Here is a 15,353-nt window from a genome sequence, read left to right as displayed (position 1 = left end):
CCAGCTCCAATTCACCACTGGATGACAGTATAATCCATTATTTACTTTTTCATTACAGGATTGTTTAATATTAAACTAGTCCCTGTCTCTAGCTGACTACACTGAATGATGAAGGCGTATAACATGCAAACTTTACCAAAGACAGACAGTTATCAGCGATTCTGTAGACAGAATGTGTGTCTTATACAGAGGGGCTCGCTGTGCCTCCAAAGTTAAGGTTGAACTGAGTTTTACACTTACAGAAGGGATTCACTCTATTGTGTATGAAGAACATAAAATATCCTTCCCACAATTCAGTTATTCTCTGCATATAGTATTAATTTTTCTCAGAATGTGCAAGTAAATCTGTTACTTTATTTAACATCAATCAACAAATAGGTCCTTTACGAAATTTAGCACCACTTCAGACCTCCTTTTGTCCTCGATGATCTTAGCAATGAGAAAAACTCTTCAAACTTCTTATACAGTTAAAACTCATTAAAATCTAGTGTGTAGGCTACTTTTGAAGACATTTGGTTATAATTAAGCTAAATTAACAACAATTGTTGTACCTAAGATTTGATTATAGGCAGGGCCACATCAAAAGAGCAGATCATTCTTAATTTGGCTCAGACATGAGATAACACAATCAAATATGACCATTCATCCACACCTAATTTGCATGCGGCAGCTCTATCTATTGTAATGAGAGACAGAAGACTCCTGTCAGAAGTTTTTACTGGTTGGTTACTTGGCCCCAACTGTTGCTGATCCTTAAAGCGTCTATGACCACTTGCTAGTTTGGTCATTGGTGTCTTGACTCCACTGTGCAAGATGCCGCACAGCCTGGGGAACTCAGGCAGAAACACAAAGGCAGCCCTTAGAACAAGGGAGCCTTACAGGGGCTGTACTGGGCTCCAATCTGGACTATAGATTCCTACATTATAGAATCATAGAAATGTAGGGCTGGAAGGGACCTTGAGAGGTCATCTAGTTCAGCCCCCCGCACTGACGCAGGACCAAGTATACCTAGACCATTCCTCAGGGGTGAAAGTAACATAGAAGACTTACGGGTACAGGGGCCCGGCTCTGGGCCCCTGGGCAGAAGGGGCAGGGCTGGGGGTCAGCCTCCCCGAGCCAGCCCTTCTGGGCTGCCTGGCTCACGCCGCCAGGGGCTCCAGCAGCAGTTTAAATTGCTGGGCACCAGGGCAGCTGTGCTTTCCCCCCCGCACCGTCCCATCAGCGGCCCTAGGGTCCCTACCGCAGACTGCGTACAGGCCCATACTGATGGCCACTTCTTACCAGTATGCCGTATCGGCCCACTTTCACCTCTGCCATTCCTGACCATTGTATAAGGCCAGAAGAGACCACTGTGATCATCTACTCTGACCTCCTGCATAACACAGGACATAAAATGTCCCTGAATTAATTCCTGTTTGGACTAGGGCATATCTTTTAGGGAAAAAAAAGATCCCATCTTGATTTAAAAATGCCAGTGATGGAGAATCCACTACAACGCTTTGTAAATTATTCCAATGGCTAATTACCATCACTTAAAAATTTGCACCTTTTTCCAGTGGGAATTTGACTAGCTTCAATTTTCTGCCACTGAATCCTGTTATACTTTGCCTGCTAGACTGAAAAGCCCATTATCAAATTTTTGTTTCCCACGTAGATATTTCTAGACTGTGATCAAGTTATCCTTGAACCTTCTCTTTGTTAAACTACATTGAGATTTCCAAGTCCATCACTATAAAACATGTTTTCTAACCCTTTAGTCATTCTCTGAACCCTCTCCAGTTTATCAGCATCCTTCTGATGGAGACCAGCAATGGATATAGTATTCCAGTTGCACCAGTAACAAATACGGAAGTAATATAACCTGCTTACTCCAACTTGAGATTCCCTGTATATTTTCTTAACATTGTTGCCATTATTTCTAGTTCATATTTCATACAGTTTTAGTCTACTATAAATTTTTTTAGAAATATAACATTGTTCAAAAAAACTCAACATTTTACAAGTTTGCTAAACTTTGTATTAACAGGAGACAACCACCTTACTGTTGCGTGTTTCTCTTCCCCCCAGCTTCTGTCCCTGTTTTGTGGGATTTGTTTTTGTTTTTTTAAAGTGTTTAAGCCCTTTGGGGCAGAGGCCATGCCTTCTTTTGTGCCTGTGCAATGGTTAGCCTATTGGGAGAGTTCAGTTGAAAAAACAGACAGGTAATCATAAAAAAAACCCACACCTTTCCAGGAGTGAAAAAAGATTTCATTTCCGGAGGGAGATAATTTTTGGTGTTACTGAAATTCTGCAAGCAAGGGAATAAAGAAGAAAAGAAAGGTTAATCAATAAACAAATTACAAAAATAGGTTTATGAGGTGGTACAGGCAATTTTTTTTTTAAACCTGACTTTTTTCAAACCATCTATGTTTTTTAAACGCTAAATCTGAACATTTAAGATAACACATGTGCATTGACTTGAGACATTATTGGGATCATAAGTAAAAAGAGACTATGTAAATTACAAGAGCTCTATTTTAATAACACAGATGAAAGCAACCTGTCTTTTTAAATTGTTAGCGCAATTTAATTTGAAAAAAAAAAAATCCAACCCAAACCCCAAATGATACCTTGTCAGGTTGTGTGAAATATCGAGCTGGAAGTACGGGGTCTTTAGGGGATTCCAAACTGTATGTTGTACTCTTTGACATAATGATATTCATTGCTACATCACAAACTGTGTAGAGTTTCTGTTACAAAATAAAAATGAGTTATTTTTTTAAACAGACTTGGCATTGCCCTTAATTTTGACAGTAACAAGTTGCTCTGATGTGTCACTTTAGAGGCATACTGGAACTTATTCAAAATCCAAAGGATTTCTTTGCTACCTGAGTGATCAAACAATGTGGTCAAACAGAGCTGGTTCTTGTGGTCTCGCTACATTAGAAAACTGTACATTTCAAGATTAAAACAGTACAGTTAAATGTAATTTCTGAAAATATTCAATCTGTCTACACTAATTAGTCTGGCTTCTGTAAACCATCCACTTAACAGCACACTGTTGATGCACCCATGCACTATAGTAACCTGGGTGGATTTTTCATGAGATCAGCAAGAGATACTTCCTTGCCACCAAGATGTGTTTCAGCCAAATTCCAAGTTTCCATTTCGAAGCATGAGGCCCTAGAGCTCTTCAGAGAAATGATGGAAGGAAAAAATGCTTAACCCTGTTCTCGGAAAGGGTTGAATTATTTCCACTGGAACTTTAAAAAAACTTTTAGCCTGCAACCCATATCAAGCATGGGAAATTTATAAGCAACTAAAACAGGGGTTTTTTAGCTGTATTCGCAAAAAGAAAAGGAGTACTTGTGGCACCTTAGAGACTAACCAATTTATTTGAGCATAAGCTTTCGTGAGCTACAGCTCACTTCATCGGATCTTGGTTAGTCTCTAAGGTGCCACAAGTACTCCTTTTCTTTTTTCAGAATCTGAATATATCACGTAATTTACATAAAAACATGAAGAGATCCAAATATCTGACACGTTTGTGTTATTAATGCAAGTTAGAGAAATTTGCTTTGTGCATATTTTTAAAATAAATGTTCAAGAAACTGCTTACTGGTAATTACACTGCAATTTTTGAACACTGTTGCAAAGTAGAAAAGTCTCCCCTTATAGAACTCAAACCTAACTTGCCAGAACTTAAATTTATAAACCAGTAAAGATGTTACGCATATTTAAAGAAAATGGTTTACTGAAACTAATTTTTAAAAGAAAGATAATAGGTTCCTGACAATTTCAACTTGCTTCTGAAGAATATAGGCATCTATTTAAGCCAAGTATGTAACAGGACACCTAACCTAAAGTAAGTCCATAGCTTTGATTCTAGTGTACAGAACACCTAATGCCTTCTATATATAATTCTATTCAGAAATATACATATTTTAAAATAGGCGTAAAAAATTCCTCAGTTTCAAGATATTGGAATAAATAAGCAACTTCCACTAAAGGTAAAACATACTTCATTCATTTTTGGATCATCTGGTCCTTGAGCATCTTTTGTCTGCTTAATGTTTTCCACCATTTTTCTGATAAACGCATGACTATTATTTTCATTTTTAGCCATCAATATTTCCAATATGAACCATAGGCACCTAAGGGGAAAAATGGTTTTCCTTGTTAAGTACAATAAGAAAAACTGTCAAAGAAACCTTGAAAAGATCTGGTTTAAGAATACAGTTTACTTTAACATAAATTCATCCACTGATCAGTTTGGCTTTTGGGAATGAATTCATCTTCAAGTTTTCTAAAGATACTGGGAAGGAATAACCAAATGCAAGAGCAGGAAAAATGCATTACTCACATGGAACAGTTCCCAAATGCCTGACACCATTGAGTTAAACAGACAATATGAGCTAGGAATATTTAGTACTTTTATACTAATTTAAGAAAATAATTACTCTTCATAATTATGTACTGGACAATTTATCATGGTATCTGTAACTTAAACTATCATGGAATTATCTCAAAGTGACAAGTTAGATCTTAGGCCATGTCTACACTTACAAGCTTACAGCAGCATAGCTGTACCGATACAGCTGTGGCACTGTAAAATTGCTGTGCAGCCGTGTTATGCTGATGGGAGACTGTAGCTATGTCGGCAGGAGAGCATCTCCCACCAACATAGCACTGTGCAGCCAAAAGCTTATGCTGCAAAATTCATGTCACTCAGGGGGGTTGTTTTTTCCACATCCATAAGCAACAAAAGATTTGCTGGCATAAGTGTTAGCACAGAAATGGCCTTAGAAATCCTCAGAAAAAATAGTATCAAAGGAAAGTGTCTTACTCTTTAATGTCCTTAAGTTGTTCAATATCCTGGACTTTCACATAATCTGGGTCATGTGCCAGAAGGTGGATAGTATATGGAACAACATATTCTGGTAGAAGTGACAATAGTTTTTCTGAAAGTGTAGAACAGAATTAAAAAAAAAAAAGGAAAACAGTTGAGACAGAAATCTGTATATTAGTTCAAGATTTTTTTTTTGCCTTCACATAAAAATCAAAGAGCACTATATAAAGTCAATCAGCATTAATATATAGACTAGTGCTGGTTTGGTGGACATAAAGAACAGTTATTTGCCCTACAGTAACTGTGGTTCTTTGTGATATTGTTGTCCGTATGGACCCTACCATAAGTACACTTGCGCCTCAAGCTCACAAGAACTGATTTTTTGACTAACAATGTCTATCAAGGCCTCACATGTGCCTTGTGAATCCCTTGTTCTCCTGTATGAGGGCATAAAGGGCAGGACAGCCGTGACCCTCCCTAAGTTCTCTTAGACTTCAAACCCCATGTTACTGAGGACTCTGAAAAGCAGGGACAGAGGGGCAAACTTTAGTATCCATAATAACTACATCTCGAGAAACCAGTTATTGTAAGGTAATTAACTGTTCTGTCTTCTTCCAGTATGTCTTGGTGTGGATTCCAGCATAAGTGACTGGTATGCAGTAACCTCCCTGGATGGTGGGAATGAGGAGTTTCAGCTGTATCAGTCAAATGGTGATTGCATACTGCTCTCCTGAACAGGTGTCTGACCTGGCTGCCATGTCAAGGGCATAATGTTGAACAAAAGTAAGCAGGTTGCTTCACGTACTGCTACCTTGCCGATCTCAGAAAGTGCCATATTTCTGATATAGGTGAATGATTCCACCAGGGCACAGGTGGCATGTGTTTTGATGTTCAGTGGGAAAGGCTTAACAGCCCAATTGATAGCAGGTGGAAATATACTGCGTGAGAGTCTGAGTTAGCTTGGCCTGATATGGCTATAAAGAGGCAGAGGGAGAACCTGAAAGGTTTAGTCCTGTTAAAGTAATAATGAAAGGCTCTGGAGAGATCCAAACTATGCAGCTTCTTCTCTCTCGGTGTTGAATGTGGATTGGGAAGGAGACTGGCAAGGTGATGGATTGGTTCAGGAAGAATTCTGAGACCATTTCCGGGATGAACTTGGAATGTGGTCTCATCATCACTTTGTTCCTATGGAAGGCTGTTTAAGGTGCCAGCTGCAATGGCTTGGAGTTCGCTGACTCTCCGTGCCTAGGTAATGGCCACGAGAAAGACATCCTGATAGCTAAGAGGGCATGTTGAACATTTCAACAGCAGCTCAAAGGCAGGCTCTATAAGTTTTAAAAGGATGATGCTAAGGTCCCACATGAGAATTGGGTCTCTGACTGGAGGACAAGTATGAAGAAGGCTCTTAAGGAATTTCGATACCAGAGGATATGAACTGGAGTGCGACATGCTGATATTGTGCCAAGGTGAACCTTACGGGATTTAAATGCTAGCCCAGTTTGTTTCAGAAGTAGTATATAATCCAAGATTCAAGTATGTCTTTGTGGTGCAAGGTCTCTTACTTCGCACAAGAATATCCTGAACTTGTAGAGCACAATCTTTTACAATAGTGTTGTCAATCAGTCAACATCCAAGCCATCAAATGCAATGACTGCAGGTGCAGCATCTGACTGAAGTTCTGGGATATTATGTCTAGGTAAGCCAGGTGACATATGGGAGGCTGCTTGGACATCTAGAACAGGTCCAACAACCAAAACCACCTGTGCTATCATATCAGTATGGGGCTATCATGATGATCAAGGTCTTGTCATTTAATTTTTAGATATTATTCATGGGCTGGGGTGGGGTGAAATCAGGGGAACTGGAAGTAAAGCATACAGGAGGCCCTAAGACCACAAAAAAAAAAAAATTAAAGCATCTAGCAGGAAGCCAGGGCTCTCACCTTCTTTAGGGCAGAGATTTGGACACTTGATGTTGTCCACTGTGGCAAACAAGTCTGTGGAGGGAGGTCCCCCCTGCAGAATATGGGGTCTAGGATAGAATTTCCGCAGTGACCACTCATGGCTGGTTGCCACATTTCTATTCAGGAAATCTACTGTTGACCCCTGACAGGTGTAGACTCAGTGGGATCATGTCCCAGAACTTGAAAGCTTCCTCACAAAAAGAAGATGACTGAGCATCTCCTGGTTAGTTATGTAGTGCCTAACCAATGTGGTTCATCAAAATCTGAACCGTGGAGTTGCACAGAATGGGCAAGATACTATATGCTATAAAAGAATCTGATTACCCTCAGATCCAAGACGTCCATGTGTAGTTTCAAATCATCTTGAGACTACGTGCCTTGCATCTGAAGGTGGTTCTCAGTTGGCTCTGCAGCATCCATGAGAAGAGTTACTGTTGGGGAGAGGGACAGAAGGTGTCACCCTTTCCTCAAAGCAAGCTCTCACAGGACTTGAGCTAGAATTATGATCATCCTATTCATGTGATGTGTGAAAGGGGAGTACATGGACCTCAGCCACAGTTATAAGTGTTGAAGGTAAAATCTGGCAAGTGGTGGCATGTACTTGTACGCTGATTTAGGGCTTTAAGAGTCCCAGACACACACAGTCATAGTCTTGCCTGTAGGTCATATACTGGTGGACTGAAGAGATTGGAACCTGTCGTCTGGCAGTTAGGCTTTTTCAGATCTAGAGTTGATCAAAGTTCCTATAAAATCTTATCAGTGATGGTGTGAGAGATTATTTCTCACAGTTCACAAGGATTCCCAGTTGAGATAAAAGTGATGGGACACAATCTGAAGCTATTTAAATCACCAGCTCAGACCTGTCCCTGATCAGTCAGTTGTCTGGATACAGGCATACATGGATCTTCCATTTCCTTAAATGTACTACCACAATCACCAGTGAAAACTCTCAGTGGAGAGTCTGAAGGGCAGAACCTTGTACTGTAATGGTTGGGCCCCACCATGAATCTTAGGTACTTCCTGTTAGCTGAGTGGAAGCTATGTAAACATACATAAAAGAACGGCCATTCAGTAGAACCTCAGTTATGAACACCAGAGTTATGAACTGGCCAGTCATCCACACACCTAATTTGGAACTGGAAGTACATAATCAGTCAGCAGCAGAGATTAAAAAAAAAGAAGCAAATACACTACAGTACTGTGTTAAATGTAAACTATAAAAAAAGAGGGAAAGCAGCACTTTTCTTCTGCATACTAAAGTTTCTACGCTGTATAAAGTTAATATTCAGTTGTAAACTTTTGAAGGAACCATGTTTTGTTCAGACTTACGAACAACCTCCATTCCTGAGGTGTTCGTAACTCTGAGGTTCTACTGTACTGGGTCAGACTAAAGGTCCATCTAGCCCAGTATCCTCTCTTTCAACAGTGGCCAATGCCAGAGCTTCAGAGGGAATGAACAGAACAGGTAATCATCAAGTGATCCATGCCCCGTCGTCCATTTCCAGTTTCTGGCAACAAGAGGCTAAGGACACCATCCCGACCCACCCTGGCTAATAGCCATTGATGGATCTATTCTCTATGAATTTATCTAGTTCTTTTTTGAATCCTGTTGTAGTCTTGGCCTTCATGTCTTCTGGCAAAGTGTTCTACAGGTTGACTGTGCACTGTGTGAAGGAATACTTCCTCTTGTTTGTTTTAAACCTGCTGTCTATTAATTTCATGTGGGGATTCCTAGGTCTTGTGTTATGAGGAGTAAACAACACTTTCTTATTTACTTTCTCCACACCAATCATGATTTTATAGATCTCTATCATATCCTGCCTAAGTCATGTCTTTTCCAAGCTGAAAAGTCTCAGTCTTATTAATCCCTCCTCATATGGAAGCTATTCCATACCCCTAATCATTTCTGTTGTTTTTTTTCCATATCTTTTCCAATTTTAATACATCTTTTTTGAGATGGGGTGACCACACCTGCATGCAGTATTTAAGATGTGTGCGTACATTGATTTATATAGAGGCAATACCATACTTTGTCTTATTATCGATCACTTTCCTAATGATTCCCAACATTCTGTTAGCTTGTTTGATTGCTAATGCATACTGAATGGATATTTTCAGAAAACTATCCATAATGACTCCAAGATCTCTTTCATAAGTGGTAACAGCTAATTTAGACCCCATCATTTCATATGTATAGTTGGGATTATGTTTTCCAATATGCATTACTTTGCATTATCAAAATTGAATTTCATCTGCTCTTTTGTTGCCCAGTCACCCAGTTTTGTGAAATCCCTTTGTAATTCTTTGCAGTCTGCTTTGGACTTAACTATCTTGAATAGCTTTTTATTATCTGTGAATTTTGCTACCTCACCTCTTACCCCTTTTTCGAGATCATTTATGAATATGTTGGAGTACTGGTCTCAGTAAAGATCCCTGGGGAACACCACCATTTACCTCTCTCAATTCTGAAAACTGACCATTTATTCCTACCCTTTGTTTCCTATCTTTTAACCAGTTACTGATCCATGAGAGGACCTTCTCTCCTATCCCATGACAGCTTACTTTGCTCAAGAGTCTTTGGTGAGGGACCTTGTTAAAGACTTTCTGAAAATCTATATCCACCAGATCACCTTTGTCCACATGTTTGTTGAATTCTTAGTGGTGGAGATTGATGCCTGTGCAGGCAAGGCCATTACTCCCAACAAGGCCATGACACGCTGTATGCGTACAGATGACCCCAAGCGGTTGGCTGGACCAACAGCAGGCTTGGTGGGCCAGCGGTGGCTGAGGACTGCAGGTCTCTCAATGGCACTGACTGAACACCTGAGAGGGGAAGGGTCTCTGGTTGATGACATGGAGAATAATGTCTGCCCCGGTGAAGGCTCGGAAGAGTAGAATTCCTCTAGGGATGGCATCAATGTACAACGCACTAACTCTGTACTAGTGCTGACTGTCATCTTGGTGCCAACAATGGACCTGGGTTTGCACGAGTTTGATGCCCCCAGGCTGGCATCAATGCGAAGGTCACTGCGGTAGAGTCTGTTGCACTGCAGTCTGTTCCTTCACACCATCCCTCGATGCTGTGTGAGGCTTGGACGATTTTACTCTGAAGGTTTTGCTATGTCTGTTCCCACACAGGAGCTCATTGAGTTCCTTCTTGAGCTTCTGCCTTTGTGCTCAGACTGTCCGATTTCAGCCCTTGACTTTAAGACCTGAGATGTTACTACCAGGTTCAGTGTCAAAAGCTGAGGTCAGTTTTGATATTGGTGCTGGGACTTTCCTTGGTGCCTCATCTTCATCGTAGTCTTAAGTGCCTAGAAGCTCATTGGATAATAAGTAATAGTCAACATGGATTTGAAAAGAATAAATCATGCCAAGCCAACCTTATTTTCTTCTTTCACATGGTTACTGACCCATTGGACGGCGGAAAGCAGTAGACGTGATATATCTTATGTTATCTTGATTTTGTAAGGTTTTTGACACAGTCCCACATGACATTCTTATAAATAAAATAGGGAAATGTGGTCTCGATGAAATAACTATTGTAGAAGAGAGCACTGGAGCACTGGGCCTGGTGCAAGACCTGAGGCCTGAACTCGAGACTGTGAACCAAAGTCAGGCCACATATTAAAGTAGTGCCCTTGCCAAGCTCATGTATCAGACAGTGAATCTGTAAGCATCAGAGTCTCTTGCAGAGGGATTAGTCCATCGTAAGATGGACAATGTTTCAATCCCACAGGTTTCAAATCCACCATTTAAAAAGCCCTGCTATAGGGGGGCCAGATCAAACAAATTTTCATCCAGACAGTTGGTTATCAGTTCATGGCAGTCAAAACAGGATCTCAAAAATGATTCTCAGGATTTGAAGAAGATTTCAAAGAAGTTTAGCTTGATTTCAGAACCAGCAGATTGGACATTCACTAGGTTTCATCTCGCTGCCCTGGGAGAGAAGAGGTAACTGAGGGATGGTGGCGGCAGTTCTGCTTTTATGTTCTTGTACAGAAGCATGAGGTGGTACAGGGTGCTTATTGACTTAGAGTGGTGTGTGGTGGAGATATGGGCCCAACAAAGGCTGTTTGGTTGACCTTGATATTGATTTACATACTTGTACATTTTAAAAAATTATAATCTTGCCTTTGACTTTTCTAATTTCTTAATGGATTAGCTTTCATTAACCACACACTTATTTTAACATTTTCCTCTGACATTACCGATACATTTTTCATGGCCTTAAATATACTGGTCCTAGAATTTCTTTAGATTTCAAAAGTTACGTTTTTAAATCATTCCAAGAATTGCTGTGGTGCAGGAATCCATTTATTCCTAATCCCCACCCTGAAGTCTTAAGAACTCAAAGAACATAATCTGAAACCCTTTGCCCAATGTAGAGATTACAATACCGACATAGAATCACAGCGGACTCACATTTTTCATGACCACTATATATAATAAATTATTAATTCACCCCATTTTCCTAAAATTAGTCAAATATACCAGTCGTCACTGAAACACACAGAATGAAATCGATTTAGCCAATCCTAGGCCATGCCAAAAACATTTGGCTTGTCACAGGACAAGCGAAGAATCAAAGGGAAACTTTTTTTTATAAAAGTTTTATTTATTTTAAACAAATTAACATTATCCAAGTTGCCTTAAAATTTCGAAAAAAGGTTATTAGGGCCATTTTCATGCGCATTTATTTAATTCTGGTGAAATTAGGCATATGGGCCAAAACTGAAATTATAATGGAAAATTAGCTACAACCTTAATTAGTGTCTCTCCATAATGATTCATAAAACATATCAAGGACTAAACTGCAATGGTGTATGGGAGAAGGACTAGTGCCTGTAATTCCCTTTGTGCTGGAGACTACAATTGTAGGACACACAGGATTAGAGGGGAGGCTCTGGAATACACCAGCACAAGGGCCAGACAAAATCTGACACCATGTGCTTTTAAACCATTAATCTTGTTTCCTGTTAACTAATGAACTAAAATCTAAACTAAACAACTAAAATGAACACTTTGTTCATAATGCTGTCATACGTAACAATACCTCTGCATTATCCCTTGAATTTTAATTTACAGTCTAACTTTGAGCCAAATACCGATACAACTCTCAATAAAAAGTTGTAATACTTCATTTTGTAACAGTATACTCTACTTTAACAACTTCTGTAATGTAAAATTAGTTGTAAGATGTGTATAACCTTTCATTAGCTGAGGTATTTCTTAAATTAAATTTATTATTTTATTTATTGAAATATTATGCAAAAATAAATCAGTATTTTTACAGTCTAGTCAAAAGTCTGCATACAAGCTAGCATACTTGTATTTACATTTGCTGAGAATTACTTCTATTTTTTTTTCTTACCACTCACTGCTGCATGCTGCTTCAGATACTCTCTTCTCACATTTATGTTTTTCACAAGGCACTGCCTAGCATGTGCTCTTCTTTCCTTCACCGGGTCTTTTGCACACAATGCACAAATGGCCATATATTCCAGCGGGAGCCGTAGTCTGGAAAGGCCTTTGTGGAGTTTCTGAGCAAATATTTGTCTAACTTGGTAACACTCATCCTGTAAAAAATATACAAAAAACTGAGAATTTTTACATATAATAGAGACTTTTAGAAGTTACACACAAAAATGAATGGTATGTATGAAAAAAATCAATCTGTCCCCTTGCAGCCATAAAATTCTTCCTATTCTATAGAAAAGGAAGATCTCTTCTCCTCCCCCAACCAGGAACTCACTTGGATTCAACTGAATGTATCCTGAAGGATAGAAAATCCCCTATAGAACAAGAAGAATGTTAAAGTGTAGGTTTAGGTCCAACCTTGAAGCCTTTTTAAGGTTCACCTGAGAAGCATGTGCCTAACTTTAAGCACATGAGTATTCCCTCCCATTGACTGCAAAGGGACTGCTCACAAATTTAAATTTAAGCATGTTTAAGTACCTTGCTGAATCAGGGCCTAAAATAAGGAGTTCCTCTGAAGTAATAAAGCCTTTATTGATAGTTAAAACAAACAAAAAAAACCATGTGGAAATGTAAAGTGGCAAAATCAAAACAGATTTTCAGGCCACTGAAAAGGACCTGACAAACTCCATCTCCCTGCCTAACTTCAGCTTTCTACATCTCCTGCTTAATCAAGAGATGGCCAACAAAAGTTTACCAATATTTTTACAATGGCAAAAGATATCCTCCCCTTTAGTCTTGGTTCCTGAAAAGTAGCTATACAATAACCTAGTTTCAATCACTAGAACTATAACATGAACATTCATACATTATCTATTAAACAGTGCAAAATTAATTCAGCAATGGACAACAAACGGTGCATAATTAGTGCACTAAACGCAGAGAGCACAAAATGTTATAACAAGATACAGTTTCAAAAATATACCACAACCAGCACAGGAGCGCTGTGACTGTCTGAAGTACTGCTAGGTGAAAGACCATAGATCAGAAAGTAGATCATAACAAGAGGGGGGAAAAATAATCTTTCCACTTTTAGAATATTGCCTGAAAATTAATCTATGAAGCACCATTGGGCTGTGGCTTTGTCAGTTGGCATCCTCACCTGTGACCAGAATCAACTGATGCCAGTAAGCAAAGGATGAGAATTAAAGAGGGATGGGTCTGAATGTCTAACATTAAGAAATGAGCTCCGATACCAAAGGGTTACTCGAAACATATATGTGTACAAAAGTCTGAACTGGAATATATGGAATTGACACCTAGGTATAGCTTTTTATTCCATCTAGGTGATATAGATTGCTGTTCCATTGAGCATCAGTAGCAGTGCCTTGGAATGTGACTTGGTTAACAAGTTTGCAGAATGATTCTATGCACAGGGGAAGATGCATAGCAGGCACAGACGTGGGAATGTGAGAAAAATAAAGGTGACATGAAGGCTGGAACCAGTGAGAGAGTGGAAGTGGTGAGGAAAGAATGCAGAAGGCCTATCGCAGGGATGGGCAAACTTTTTGGCCTGAGGGCCACATCTGGGAATAGAAATTGTATGGCATACCATGAATGCTCACAAAATTGGGGTTGAGGGCTCTGGGGTAAGGAGAGAGTGAGGGCTCTTTTGGGGATGCGGGCTCTGGGGTAAGGCCAGAAAAGAGGAGTTCAGGGTGCGGGAGGGGGCTCCAGGCTGGGGCGGGGTGCAGGCTCTGGGGTGGGGCTGGGGAGTTTGGGGTGTAGGAAGGTGCTGCAGTCTGGGACCGAGGGATGTGGAGGGGCATCGGGGCTGTGGAAAAGGGTGGGGACGCTCAGGGGTGCAGGCTCCGGGCAGCGCTTACCTCAAGTGGCTCCCAGAAACAGCAACCATGACCCGCTTCCGGCTCCTACGTGAAGCCAAGGCCAGGCGGCTCTGCACACTGCCCCATCCGCAGGTGCTGCCCCTGCGGCTCCCATTGGCCGCAGTTCCCAGCCAATGGGAGCTGCGGGGGTGGTGCTTTGGGCAGGGGCAGCGTGCAGTGGGGAGCTCCCTGTCTGCCCCTACACATTGGAGCGGGGCCATGCCACTGCTCCCGGGAGCCATGTGGAGCGGCCCCCAACCCTGCTCCCCGGCTGGAGCGCTGACTGGGGCCATGCCACAGCATATCTAACCAAAAAGGTCGGCCAAATCCTTTTCCTGAACAAGGTTTATAGCAATGAAGATCATGTATTCTTGTTTTATACACAACTTGGTTTTTTGTTCTATTTTTTAAAAATTAATATATTAAACTTTCATTAGGTCCTTAGTTGTGTATTTTCTGTTTGTCGTCATTCCAATTAGTGCCATTGCTACTTTCCTTTTAGTGCTTTAGTAGATTTTAAATATTAACTCTGTGCTAAGGACTCAAACATATATCTCAACTGCAGGCCCATCTGCTGTGCAGTCTGTCATACCTCTCTCAGTCTCTCTCATATATATTATCTTGGATGGCATGCCACTCTCTCAGGCTCATTATAGCCAAAACCAAGTGATATGGTTGTTTTTGACTCTCTTCTTTTCCCTGTGGCCTGGTATGTAACCAAAGCCTGTCACTTTGTCCTCTACACATTTTAAAGTCCTCAAGACAGTGTTGAAAACAGGACACTGGACTTGATGCACCAGGATGGCTTATCTCATGTTTCCCCCTTCCTTCCAGTGCCAGTAGCCAAAATTTGTCCATGTCTTAATCATCTTCCTCCTTGACTAAAGTTCCTCCAGTCTTCTAGATACTCATTGTCCCCAATCTATCAAAAACCCTGGTTGTTGGTTTGATCCTCATTTCATTGTGTATCACCTCCTTTTCCTTGCTTTTAAAATCCTACATCATTCACCACCTACCTCCCAATAGGTCAGGGGTGGGCAAACTGTGGCCCCTTGGGCCAGATCTGGCCCACCAGCCATTTTAATCCAGCCCTCGAGCTCCCACTGGGGAGTGGGGTCTAGGGCTTGCCCTGATCCAGAGCTCCAGCCAGAGAGCAGGGTTGGGTGCCGCTCATGCAGCTCCTGGAATGCCATATTATGTCCAATTCAGACTTTAAACTCCTGGAGGCAGAGAGCTGTTCACTTTAACTGTGAAGAGC

At 40.7% G+C, this 15,353-nt stretch overlaps 1 protein-coding gene across 8 annotated transcripts in view; it reads right to left on the bottom strand.

Moving 5' to 3' along the window:
* Positions 1-15,353, bottom strand: part of PDS5B (PDS5 cohesin associated factor B) — a 257,905-nt gene that overhangs the window by 30,695 nt on the left and 211,857 nt on the right. For all 8 annotated transcript variants that reach the window (XM_073341612.2, XM_073341603.2, XM_073341649.2 and 5 more), the window contains 5 exons: positions 12,166-12,370; positions 4,826-4,940; positions 4,001-4,133; positions 2,610-2,729; positions 2,225-2,287 (listed from right to left, as the gene is read on the bottom strand). In XM_073341612.2, the coding sequence (XP_073197713.1) occupies positions 2,225-2,287; positions 2,610-2,729; positions 4,001-4,133; positions 4,826-4,940; positions 12,166-12,370 (636 nt within the window). The remainder of the gene's footprint in view (positions 1-2,224; positions 2,288-2,609; positions 2,730-4,000; positions 4,134-4,825; positions 4,941-12,165; positions 12,371-15,353) is intronic.

Source organism: Lepidochelys kempii, chromosome 1 (assembly GCF_965140285.1).
Source record: "Lepidochelys kempii isolate rLepKem1 chromosome 1, rLepKem1.hap1, whole genome shotgun sequence".
NCBI lineage: Eukaryota > Metazoa > Chordata > Testudines > Cheloniidae > Lepidochelys > Lepidochelys kempii.
The sequence above is the reverse complement of the archived record's forward strand: the minus strand, read 5'-3'. Positions and strand labels throughout refer to the sequence as shown.